Source organism: Doryrhamphus excisus, linkage group LG6, assembly GCF_037039965.1.
Source record: "Doryrhamphus excisus strain RoL-2023G ecotype Guam linkage group LG6, RoL_Dexc_Guam_v1.1, whole genome shotgun sequence".
Lineage (NCBI taxonomy): Eukaryota > Metazoa > Chordata > Actinopteri > Syngnathiformes > Syngnathidae > Doryrhamphus > Doryrhamphus excisus.
In genome coordinates this window covers 6,682,581-6,695,432 of record NC_136362.1, presented here as the reverse complement: position 1 = coordinate 6,695,432, position 12,852 = coordinate 6,682,581, and the positions used below count along the sequence as shown (strand labels likewise).

At 45.1% G+C, this 12,852-nt stretch overlaps 2 protein-coding genes across 4 annotated transcripts in view; both read right to left on the bottom strand.

Annotated features, from left to right (window-relative positions):
• Positions 1-495: 495 nt before the first annotated feature.
• On the bottom strand, positions 496-4,181 carry LOC131125012 (nuclear distribution protein nudE-like 1-B). Of its 2 annotated transcripts, none has more exons than XM_058066092.2 (9): positions 4,043-4,181; positions 3,495-3,591; positions 3,153-3,306; positions 2,155-2,303; positions 1,957-2,093; positions 1,730-1,894; positions 1,561-1,655; positions 1,311-1,459; positions 496-1,087 (listed from the first exon to the last, which is right to left on the bottom strand). In XM_058066092.2, exons 2-9 carry the CDS (start codon positions 3,578-3,580, stop codon positions 1,009-1,011), a joined length of 1,014 nt encoding a protein of 337 aa, XP_057922075.2. In that variant the 5' UTR covers positions 3,581-3,591; positions 4,043-4,181; the 3' UTR covers positions 496-1,008. The 2 variants fall into 2 exon arrangements, with proteins under 2 accessions (XP_057922075.2, XP_078647415.1); XM_078791289.1 differs by having other exon boundaries at positions 1,763-1,894.
• A 518-nt stretch (positions 4,182-4,699) lies between these two features.
• LOC131126217 (rho GTPase-activating protein 44-like) overlaps positions 4,700-12,852 on the bottom strand; it is a 29,821-nt gene continuing 21,668 nt past the window's right edge. The window contains exons 21-24 of one of the 2 annotated variants that reach the window (XM_058068507.2): positions 12,200-12,718; positions 11,611-11,717; positions 11,162-11,539; positions 4,700-9,910 (exon numbers count right to left, since the gene is read on the bottom strand). In XM_058068507.2, coding sequence (XP_057924490.2) covers positions 9,750-9,910; positions 11,162-11,539; positions 11,611-11,717; positions 12,200-12,718 — 1,165 coding nt within the window. In that variant the 3' untranslated portion in view covers positions 4,700-9,749. The remainder of the gene's footprint in view (positions 9,911-11,161; positions 11,540-11,610; positions 11,718-12,199; positions 12,719-12,852) is intronic. The other variant, XM_058068508.2, reaches the window with a different exon arrangement.

Here is a 12,852-nt window from a genome sequence, read left to right as displayed (position 1 = left end):
TCCAGGAGCAAGCACGCAATGATGCCAGGAGGGTGGAGGTCATGGAGAGGAGGCGGAAGCAGATGGAGGAGTTGGCGGAAATGAAGAAAAAATGAAGCATTTGAACATAGCGGCCTTTAATAGAAAGAGAATGAATGAACTGATGAGCTGAACACCATTTTTGCCCACCTGGTCCTTTCACTAATCAAGAAAGGTGTATTTAACCTCTTGTAAACATGGAAAACGTTGAATAATGACTGTTTTTTAATTATGTGTCTGTTTTGAGACATGATCTTGGACAATTAAACTTAAAAGTGAAAGTAAACGTTTTAACATTGTAGTTCTAAACTTGACCACATGAGGGCATTGGTGAGCACAGTGGATGTTGTGTGGCGGAGCAATGTAGTTCCAAGCCTGACTACAAGGGGGCGGTGTTGGACAAAATGTCCGGAACTGCTCTGACGTCAACAGGTTACCAGTCTGGAGGTGGGTGGAGCTAAATGCTGCCAGTCAGACTTTTTTTTTTAATTGAAACATTTATTTAAATATCAGTCATTAAATATACAAAGAACAACCACACACGGGTGATATTGCACATGAATAAATTAAAAGAAAGTGCAAACCCAACCGGATTCCAAATCTGATGATTTGACTTCCGTTTGCCGTCTTCAACTGGAATGTAAACGATCAATATGACCACCGGTCCAATGGCACACACACTCTGACCGCCTTTTGTCAGAAAGCACATGAAATAAAAACACACAGCTCCTTCACAGCGCCGTTTAAACGTGGTGGACGTGGACAAAACATCAATAACCAGGACGCAATTATTTAGGACATCTTCAGAGACCACTTGGACATTTTGTTCGACGTGCACGTTGACGCTCGCTGTGACCCTTGAACTTATTGCTGAGTGGGTGCTTGAGTTGCATATTAGTCGTGTGTAGCTTGACAAGTCACATGACGTCGCTGTGACTGCAGAAGAGGGGTGGCGCCGCCGCAGGCTTACGGGTGGGCGTGCTGTGAGGGTCAAACGGCGAGGGGCACCAAACCGGTCGAGGATGTGCCAGGTGGGGCCGTGACGGCCGTGAGGGTCCCTGGCTCCAGGCTGCAAAGATAACTGGGCGTCAGCATGTAATATCGTACGTAATATCGTACGTTTATTTTCGTCAAATCCTAATGCAGTTTTTCTTTACATTTGCCAACTATGCCAATATTCTTGTACATTTTCTTCTCGTTATTATGACTCTATTCCCAAAATATTACCATTTTTCCCCCCGAATGACAACATGTGACCTCATCATGACATCATCATGTTTTAACGGACTCACGCTTTGTCCCGGTAGGAGATGTGGGCTCCCTGCGAGTGTCCCGTGCTTGTGTTTGCGTTGAGGATGTTGCCGTTGTCCAGAGGGTAGGCCCTCCTGGCCTTCTGGTCCTTGGCCAGGTTCCTGCACGCCGCCAGTTTGGACTCCAGCACCTGACGGGAGAAGAAGAGCGAGGATGAGGCTCATTGACTCCCCGGGGAGGAACGCCGACGACGGGGAGCGGAAGGTTTTGCAGAGATCCAAAGACACCCACCCCGACTTTCCTCAGCAGATCACTGACGATGTTGAGTGCCGATATCCGCGCTGAGGGAGTCAGTGGCGAGTTGGTGCCGTAGACGGTGGGCAGACCTGGACAGGACGGGTCAAACATCAGAACCCCGCGCTTAAATAATAAGAAGTTGGAAGCACGGAATTAAGATGACCTGTGGCCTTGGCGAGGAGGGCGCCGTCCAGACCTTTGCTCAGAGGCGCGGCGGCCGCCTGCACGTCCGAGTCCATCCTGACGTCGTCCCGCGTGGGCGAACCCGGAGCGGACGTCCTGCTCCCGTCTGCCTGCCTCTCACGCACGGCCAACTCCTGACGCAAGTCTGCCGAAACCAAAAGCGCGTTCAATCACCGGCTGACTGTTGACGCGTCAAGTCGTCCTCACCTCTGGCTTCGTCTTTCAGACGCTGAACGGACACCAGCAGCGACTCCTTCTCGTCCAGCTCGCTCTCCAGGAAGGCGTTCCTCTCGATGGCCTGGTTCAGACGCTGCTCAAAGTTCTCCAGGGACACAATGGTCGCCCTGACGGGTCCAAGTCGAATCCAGCTCAGCGCAAAAAAGAAGAAGAAGATTTCGTTCTCACCTTTTGGCTCGTTCCAAGTCGTCGTTGGACTGTTCCAGCTCTCGGACGTATTTGTGGAGCTGCTCCTTGATGCTGCGTGTCTGGCCCAGGTCGTCCTCCAGCAGGGAGATCTGCTTGTAGGTCTGAGAGTACTGATGCTCCAGCCTCTCCTGGGGGAGGACGCCGTCACGCTTTACATTTAGCGACACGCGTCTTCTCATTCATTTTTCATCATCACCTCATTTCCCTCCTCGCTCGTGTCGTGACCTACATTTTTAGACACGCGTGTTTGCCCTTCTTTTTGTCTCCCAGGCTGACAGGACACTCCACTCCACCTCTTACCTTGACTGCATCTTGACCCTCTACATTTACATTCAGAAAATTTGGTATTATTTATATATTTATTATTATTATTTATATATTATAATATTTTATATTAGAAATTATATATTTTTTATAATCATGTACAACTTTTTCCACTGGAAATTAATCAAAATTTTTATTTTTTTCTTTCAAAAAGGGGCAACTATTTCCCCAAAATATACAATTTTATTCTTGTAAAAAAAACAAAAAATCATTTATTCTCATTAGTTTATTATTTTCCCCCCCCCAAAAAATAAAGGGCTTTATTCTCACATGACTTTGACTTCGATTCTCCAAAATGTGAAATTTTTTCTTGAAAACACAAGTTTTTAATATACAATATAATATATAAGTAATATATAAGTTTTTAATATTTTAATATAATAGCATAAGATTAGGATTTTTTAATGTATAACTGTTCTACTTATATATGACATAATACTTATTAATTGTGTTTATTGTGTATTTATTATCAAAGGACAATATTATATATATATATATATATATATATATATAGACCCTCGTGAGGAAAAAGTGGTAGAAAATGAATGAATGAATGAATATATATATAATATAAAATATTGTGTGCAAAATGTTTGTATGTTCATTCTTGAAGAGGGTGCAACTTATATTTACAAAGCGTACGGAGGTCTTACCTTGAGTGTTTCCACCTCGCTCCTCAGCCTCTGGTTCTCAGACTGCAGGTCCTTCAGGCGGTGCTCGGCCTGGCCCAGCTGAGCCTCCAACTCAGCCTCCAGCTCCCTGCTCCCCTCCTGGAACTCCAGCAGCTCCTCGCGAGCCTCCTGGCAGCTGCAGTCCGACGGGAGAGAGGAGAGAGGAGAGGGTGGATGTCACGGGAAGCCGCCCTTATGTAAGAAAGCCAAAGGTCTAAAAATGGAGGCTAGCAGTAAGCCTCTTGCCAGCGCTCCGTCTCGGATGACCTCATCTTGGCCGGGAACGACGTGACATCACAGCAACAATCATCATGAATCACTCACTTTGTCTTGTACTTGAGGTAGAGAGCTTTCCAAAAGTTGATTTCCTCGTCCTTGGAGGCGAATTTGGGTATCTTATCTGTTTCCATGGCAACCACATCTAAGTCGGAAGGAAGTGATTGTGATTTATTGACATTTATTCAATGTCAGAACGAGTACCACAATACACGTAAATCTATGTAGTCGACAAGTTACTTCCATCCAATGGGACTTTAGCATTTAGCAAGTAGCATCTATTAGCATCACCTTGATACTCTGTAAATAATGATGTTTACATACATGGTATGTTTACATCTTATTTCAACATTTGTGATGTTGCCAAACCTACTAAATGAGCATACATTAGCCAAAAAATACCGATATAAAAGCAGTGAAGGGGAGCAAAACATCGAGTAGTGAAATGATAGCAGGATTAGCCTCGCGCTGTCAAACACGGTTGAGCGGATTCCAAGAAAATACCAGTCCACGATGCGTCGCTCGTCATAGCTTAACAAGAGCCCCTCTCTTTCAAATATCAAGTAAATATAAAAACCCAGGAGTGAAATCATCACCTGATTGACATCCCTCGTCAAAACGAGACGTTTGTCAGTCCATTTAGCCTAAGCCGCCCGTGGAGGAGCTCCTTCTTCGCCGCTTCGCCGAGTCTGAGCAGAGCATCGGCGACCCCTGCTGGCGAGCCTCGGCAAAACGAGAAAAAATGAGGAGTCATGTGACCTGACGCCGGAGACGTCATCCGGGGTCTCAGGGTGACGTCACGTGTTGCCAAGCGATGGGAGAGCCAGGAAGTCAAACTGCTCTTGTTGTTTTTTTAGGGGCACATTCGTGAAATGGAGATGGATGACAGATGGACAGAAGTGGATGTTATTGTCTTGTTTCGCTGGAGATTATTATATTATATTATTATAGAGATATATCTTGGTCCTACAAGGAATTTCTTACCCTTTTCCATGGCAACCACATATAAACAGGAATTATTTACGTGACAGAAATGGTACAATTGACAGGTTTCTTGTTGGTTTTTCCAAATATTTCAACTTTCTACTTAAATATCTTAAAAATGTTCTTTTTGTAACATAATAACTTTATTCCCATAACATTATAAATAGATTGAAATATATAAAACAATACGTTGTTCAGTCATATTTTTAAGAATGTGTCTGTGGCCAATAAAAACCCATCCCTGTGTTAAAAGCAAAACACAGCAAAAGTCCGATTAAAAAAACATTTTAATTGTTGCAACATTCTGATGACTTTTTTTTCCTCACATATTTTTGGGACAAGATGTTTTTCTTTAGGAGGTCAAACTTTAACAGCATCAACACACTTTTGTCACAAACATTTGAAGACTTATTGGGGCCTCCTCAGCAGGAAAGGAGTCAAGATGATTCATTTGACCTCGTAGGCTTCGGCAGCACATGAAGACGCTTTCAGGGCAAAAGAATAAAAACAACGGAAGCGTGGATTTCTCCATTTCTTTGCTCGCGCGGCAAAGGTGACACGTTTAAAGAGTGCGGGTAAAAAGCATGCCTCACTTTCACACGTGTATCAACACGACAAACACACGCACACACAACCTGCAAGGTTTTTACATTCCAACTAATGGTGTTCAAAAAACGCCTTCTATGTGATGATTGATTGATCTTTTTACAAAAGCAACACAGCATAAGAGATGATTCCTAATAATCATATTGTAAACACTGCTGACTCTCCGACTCAGCTGGCAAACATCAGCATTGGATTCTGCCACCCGGTCTTAGGGACACATTGGAACATAATAATAATCTGAGATTTGGGGAATAAAGCTGAACATTTATCTGAACAATGTTGGAAATTTACATCAATATAGTCGTAAATGGACGAGAAAAGTCGTACATTTCATAGAATAATGTCCAAGGATGAAGATGCACCTTTATGACATATAATAAAGGTGTAAAATGATGACAACAAAGTCATACATTTACAAGAAAAAAAGTTGTAAATGTACAAGAATAAAGTCGGACATTTCCGAGAAAAAAAGTCGCACATTTAAGGAAAAAACTTACAAGAAAAAGGGTGTAATTTGACATGAATATAGTCATAAATCTATGAGAAAAAAAGTCACAAATTACCGAAAATACAAGAGTATTTTGCAATTTACCAGAATAAAGTTGTAAATCTACAAGAAAAAAAATAACATTTATGACAAAAAAGTCCCAAATGACCAAAAATAATGTAAATGTCCGAGAATAAAGATGTACATTTCTGAGAATAAAGTGGCATAGCTCTTCAGGCTAGCTTTTATTTATTAGGTGGCAGCAAAACAGAGCAGTTGAGCACAAAGATTTCGATTTTTTTTCCCTCGTAATTAACGACTTTATTCTCAGAAACGCTCAGATTATTTTAGTCATCTGTAAAAGGCGTTGCCTGAGACAGCTATGAAAAGGGGGGGCTCATGTGACCTTTGGCCTTGGGCATGTGGAGGGGGCGGGGTAAGGAAGGCGGAAGTGAGAAGGGCTAGACGTGCTAATTTAAATGCTGAAACCTTCTAAATAAAAACTTGCCTGAAGCAAGAGGAACGTTTCCCTCTCACACGTATGACATCATCATATTAACGTCTCATTCTCATACTTTATTCTCAAAATCTCAGATTATTATTCGTACTCCATCCTAGGATTTAGCCATGTTGTGACCACAACAAAAAAGTTGCTTCCTTCACAAACTGAAAAAAATACCGAGAGGAGGGGTGTCCACACTGTGGCCCGGGGACCCTTTGCAACCTACAGCTCATTTTTTATTGACCTGTGACATATCGGTATACTAAATATAACAAATTAAAGGAAGGAAAAAGAAAAGTTAAAAGAAGAAAGTAACATTAATAGCATTGATCGTGACCACAATCATCTTTCCAGGGTGTACAAAGGGCGGCCCGGGGCCATTTGCAGACGGCGGCTTGCTTTTTTTTTTTTTTTTTTTTTACTAGCCCCCGGGACATAAAAACAAAATACTAAAAAAAGGCAACATAAACAGCACAGCTTTTCCAGCGAGGGCCACTTTGATATTTTGTAAAAACTTATATTACTTTAATATTTCAGTTCTATTCTACTCCAATGACTCCAAGTTCTCCCCATAAAATTACCAGTTTATTCTGTTGAGACTTTTTTGTAATATGTAATTTTCCAAAAACTTGTTTGTTGTTCTGTTTGTTAACATCTTTTTATTATTTCAACATTATGCTAATAAAAATACATCATTTTCCCTCTTAATACATAATATTTCCTTTTTGTCCCAATAACTGACTATATTCTTGGAAAATTACTACAGTTCAATTTTTGCTGTTTTTTGCAAGTTTTCTTATTAAATTCAAATTTTTGACTGTGCCGTGGGCCAATAAAAAAGCAGCCCCCCCAGAGCCCCCTTTGGACACCCCTGGCGTAGAGAACATGAAGAAGTCGATGCTGATAAAATGAACGATATGCTTTGTCATCGGCTTGCGGCACACCACATGCAAACAAACTATAAAATAAATAAAACATCCGCAACAACGAGGTCAAATAAATAATAACAAGATTAAAATCAAATAAATAAAAACGCGTGTGGTGTTTTTGAACATCTCTGCGTCAAAATGGCCCCCGCATGCGTCAGTTTTGTTGTATGATGGAAAAGGTGGGACCACCCGAGCAACATAAATAAACCATCAAGGATCATTCATACGCAGCCAAAATGAGAGATGATCATTTTCAGATATTCTTGGAAATAATTTCAATATTAAAATGGGATGGTTAAATGTCAAATACCATGAGAGCTGTCTTTATGTGTTCAGCGTGTGACATATCAATCCAGCTAGTATACCTATACATCTACATCATTTTTATATATATTTATATTTATATATATATATATATATAAGTCATATATACAGAGCATGTACTGTATGTACACAACGTATTTACACTCTGGATACGTTTGCATGTGACAAGGAAGGAAAGTCTGGTCCCACGTCTGAAATCTTGCGCGTAAAAAGCCTTCGGAAATATATCTGTATAAATACTCTGCTCAAAATAAACAGTATGCTTGCACGCCCGCGTCGTCATCGTCAGCGTGTGGGCACTCGGGACAAAAATAGCACGTTTCAGGCCACTTCTTCATGATCAAAGCATGTTTGCATGTTTGCATGTTTGCATGTTTGCATGTTTGCATGCCTGCAGGCGGAGTGGCCTTGCGCTCTCTCTCTCTTGCACACACACACACACACACACACACAACCTTCTGATACACTTGAATTGTCTGAGGCTGGTGTGCACCAACACCACCAACATCTCACCAATGAGCACAATGCTGCTTTTACCGCAGTTAAAACGTGTGGTTGCGAAAGGTAACCCTACATGCCGTAGGAAGACAGACGGGTTCAGTCAATGTACAGTAATCCCTCGTTTATCCAGTGTAGAATTAGAGTGTACAAAACCTGTTTACGACCTTTTAAATACGCTGGTTAGCATTATTAGAGCCCAAAATAACACCCCTATAGTCACTTTTACACCCCCTTACCCAATAAAGTAGACATAATAAGACAAAATAAGGCCCATAAATAATAGAAAACCTCTTTACTTCCTTTTAAATACGCTGGTTAGCATTATTAGAGCCCAAAATAACACCCCTATAGTCACTTTTACACCCCATTACTCAATAAAGTAGACATAATAAGACAAAATAGGCCCATAAGACAGACTACAAAACCTCATTATGACCTAAGCACGGTGGTTAGCATTATCAGAGCTCAAAATAACACCCCTATAGTCACTTTTACAGCCCATTACCCAATAAAATAGACATAACAAGAGAAAATAAGGCCCATAAGACATAGAAAACCTGTTTGCGACCTTCTAAATACGGTTGTTAACATTATTAGAGGCCAAAATAACACCCCTATAGTCACTTTTATGCCCAATTACCCAATAAAATAGACAAATTAAGAGAAAATAAGGCCCATAAGACATAGAAAACCTCTTTATGACCTTCTAAGCACGGTGGTTAGCATTATTAGAGGCCAAAATAACACCCCTATAGTCACTTTTATGCCCAATTACCCAATATAATAGACATAATAAGAGAAAATAAGGCCCATAAGACATAGAAAACCTCTTTAGGACCTTCTAAGCATGGTGGTTAGCATTATTAGAGGCCAAAATAACACCCCTATAGTCACTTTTATGCCCAATTACCCAATATAATAGACATAATAAGAGAAAATATGGCCCATAAGACATAGAAAACCTCTTTAGGACCTTCTAAGCATGGTGGTTAGCATTATTAGAGCCCAAAATAACACCCCTATAGTCACTTTTACAGCCCATTACCCAATTAAATCGACATAAGAGACACATAGAAAACCTGTTTGCGACCTTCTAAATACGGTTCTTAATATTATTAGAGCCCAAAATAACACCCCTATAGTCACTTTTACACCCCATTACCCAATAAAGTAGACATAATAAGAGAAAATAAGACATAGAAAACCTGTTTGCGACCTTCTAAATACGGTTGTTAACATTATCAGAGCCCTCGAGACATGAAATAGTCCCACTATGGTCACTCGTACATTGCTATTACACAATAGAGTAGACATAATAAAAGAAAATAAGACATAATGGGAGCCGAGCGGGGGCGGACAGGAGGTGAGGTTGGGGGTTCAGAGTTTAAGTCTGGTGCTTGTGTGTCCCGGTCGACATTCCATACCAACACATATATTTGTGCAGTGAGGGATGACTTTTTGATCATATTTTGTCCTAATATTTTGGTTTCATGTGAGCATGGGCGTGGCCACCATGAGCGTGGTTGGTGCACGCCAGCCTGCGGCTACGTCGCCATCGCATGGACACTTTACAAAAGGCTCATCCAAATCCTTCTCTTGGGAGGAAGTGTGTGTAAATATAAAATCTGGGTGTTTGATGATAGTGTTGCTTATAAACTCTGCAAATGTACAGTATAGACAATAATAATAATAATCATAATAATAATCAATGTGCACTAAGACCTTGGAACCTTTAGTGACCCGTGTGTTATTCAGCATGACATATCTACAACATGCATTCGCTTGATGATCCACACACACACACACACACAAATAAAAGACCCACGTCCACGTGTCTTGTGAGTGACGTTAAAGGCAGCAACGCAAGTGGATCAAATAAGGCAAAGAAAAGATAAAAAAAATGGAATGATCCGCTAATAAACCAGATTCTGCAGCCAAGGATAGGTGAGGGTGGGGGCGGGGCCATCCTATCATAGCACTGTGCTCTCCGTCTCCTCCTCCGACTCGGCGGTTCTGTGGTAGGCGGAGTCCATCAGCGCCACCGAGTGCCTGAGGTGGGACATGCGGGCCAGGTCCAGGAGACCGTCCAGTTCCATGTTGATGACGGGAATGTCCAGGTTGCACAGGGAGTCTGGAGGAAACAACCACATGACAGTCACAGGGGGGTTTTGGGAAGGGAGGAAGATTCCGGGTGGGGGGGTGTGGCCATGCTGGGCGATGGAGTGTGTGTAAAAACACACAGGATGAAAAGGTGGGGGGGGGTGTTATACAGTATAAAATAACGTACCCGTACTTGTGTACAATGTCACGTCCACATACAGGAAGTGGCCTGACTGGGAGGGAGGCGGAGCAAGAGGAGAGGGGCTGGTGGGAGGAGGTGGCGGTGACTTTCACAGAGAAAAGCGGGGGCGGGGGCGGGTAATGGGAGCGGTTCAGCCAGAGCGAGGCGTCGTGGGTGCCGAGCTAATGTTATGCACAGCCAGCACCCCCCCCCCCCCCCACCGCGCGGGCCACGCCCACACCGGCCATCATGCATCAGCCGCCATGCGAGCGGTGAGGAAAATGGACGCGATGAGACGCCGGGGTGGGACTCATGGGAGGGAGGGGTGGGGTTGGTGGGGGCCACAGAAAGTCCTGCTTACCCTAAAAGTCCCTCTGATAAACACAATGACGACTCAAACGGCTGCAAGTGAGTCAACAACAAACATGAGTACATCCCGAGTACATCCTGAGTATATGTATTTTCATATACAGTACAGTAATCCCTCCTTTATCACGCCCAACACCATCAGAAGTCAAGTTCCTTCAGGTATTTTTGTAGTTACTTTCGTACAAAAAAATAAAAAAATTGTAGTTACAGCATTGACATTAGAGCCCTCTAGACATAAAATAACACCCCTATAGTCACCTTCAAACGCAACATTTGTGGGACTAATAAATATCTTATCTTAAATTATCTTATCTCCTCACAAGGGTCGCGGGGTGCTGGAGCCTATCCCACCCTGGACTTGTGGCCAGCCAATCACAGGGCACATATAGACAAACAACCATTCACACTCACATTCATACCTATGGACAATTTGGAGTCGCCAATTAACCTAGCATGTTTTGGGGATGTGGGAGGAAACCGGAGTACCCGGGAAAAACCCACAAGGGTGGAATCGAACTCGTGTCTCCTAGCTGTGTGGCCTGTGCGCTAACCACCTAATCTTAACAATCCTCAATACTACGTCAATCTGTGCTGTAATATGCATATTTATTGGCTATGAATAGGCCATCAATGATTTATTATGGAATATACTGGCGAGGGATTACTGTATTTTCCTTCATATTCCATCCAAGTATTACAAGTAGTACTACAAGTAGTACTGCGAACGCTCACCTGTGGACATGCTCTCTCCAGGAGACAAACCATCCAGGAGGCCAGAGTGCTCCAGCGGTTGGGGGCTGGTGCCGGGGGTGGAGGGCGGCTGCGGGGGAGGCAGGCTCGGCCTCTGCCGGGGGGGCTTGGGAGTGGGCCGGGCCTTGGTGAGCGTCCCGGCCAGCGAGGGCGGCGAGGAGAGCGACGGCGTGGCGGCGTGGATGTGTCCCACCGAACCGATGGTGGCGTAACCTTGCGGGTATCCGAAGCCGTACGGCGAAGGCGTGCTGGGCGGGGTGGGCGACAGGCTGACCGGAGACGGCTGACCCGTGGACTGCTCCGAGACGCCGCCCGTCGGGACGTACGGGCCTTTCGGAGGGATCGGAGCCAGCTTCTTTGCTGCGGAGGGAAAAGGAGAAGTTGAATTACGCAAGGCTGGCGATGCGGTGCGGGATCAAACGACCTCTGACCTCTCCTCAGCGTGTGTGGGCTGTGCTCCGACTGGCCGCTAGGGGTCACCGTCACCTGGAACCCCTTTTGTCCAATCACGGGAGACAGCTCCTTGTTCTTCAGCGTGCTGAGGCGAGACAAACAAAGTCACCCATCAGAGCTGCACCCTTACATAAAACAAACACACCCAACGCGTGAGCCGCCAATCAAACTCCGACTGCATCTTTTTCTTCCTCTCTCAGGGAGGACGTGACGACCGCAGCGTCCAGCCAATGAGGACGGTTGAAGCGTTTAACGTCTGGGCGGAGCCATGCAAATGAGCATGCTATGACATCATGATGATTGACAGTTAGTGATCTCTGCGTATTGTACAGTTTGTTTCCGATGTGACTCATCGCCCGCCGCCCACTGGGCCTTGGCGCTCCATTGTTGCCGAGCAACCGACTCCCCTGGCAACGTGCAAGGTTACGGATGGCAAAGCGTGGCGCTCGGGCTAAACGTGGGTTCGATACCACAACGAGCAAAACTGGGCCACTGCTGCTGGGCGGGGCTTCATGGCAGCACAGCCACGCCTCCCTCGCGCGAGTGTGTCAGTGGGTGCGTGTTTACCTAGCGGCCTTCCGTCCTCGCTCTCGGCTACAGGTGGCCCAAGGCGGGGGGGCGGACAGTGGGGTGTTTGGGGGCTTGGGGGAGCCCAGGAAGAGATCGTGGCGAGTGAGAACGAGGGGGGGCTTGATGTAGAGGGGGGTGGAGCCGTTGGAGTCGGGGGGTGGGGCATGCAGAGGGTCGGACAGCGAGGCCTGTTTGGGCAGGTGCGGGGGGCTGGCTCTGGGGTTGGAGTTGACGTCAAGCGGCTGAGGGGAGGGGCACAGGGAGTGGAGGAAGGGGGGCGGGCTGTAGCCCGAGCGACGGGGGAGAGGCGACGGGCCGGAGGGGACGCACTCGGGGCTGCGGGAGAGCGGGCGCATACCGGGGGGTGCTCGAGGGTAGAAGTGGGGGTGAGGGAGCGAGAAGGGCGAGCAAGAGGAGCAGGATGAGGAGGATGCGGAGGAGGAGGGGTAAGGGGGGGGCGGCCTCTCCTCCTCGGGGGAGGGGCAGGCGTTACAGGAGTCCGAAGCATCATCCGAGCTGGAATGATAAAAAAAAAGAACGTTTGATGGGATGCGGGACGGAGGAGAAGAAGTCCAAGTGGATGAAGAGAAGGTCTCCTGAAGGAGTGCTGAAGGTCAAAGTTGAAGTCAAAAAAGCCAAAGAAGAAGCGT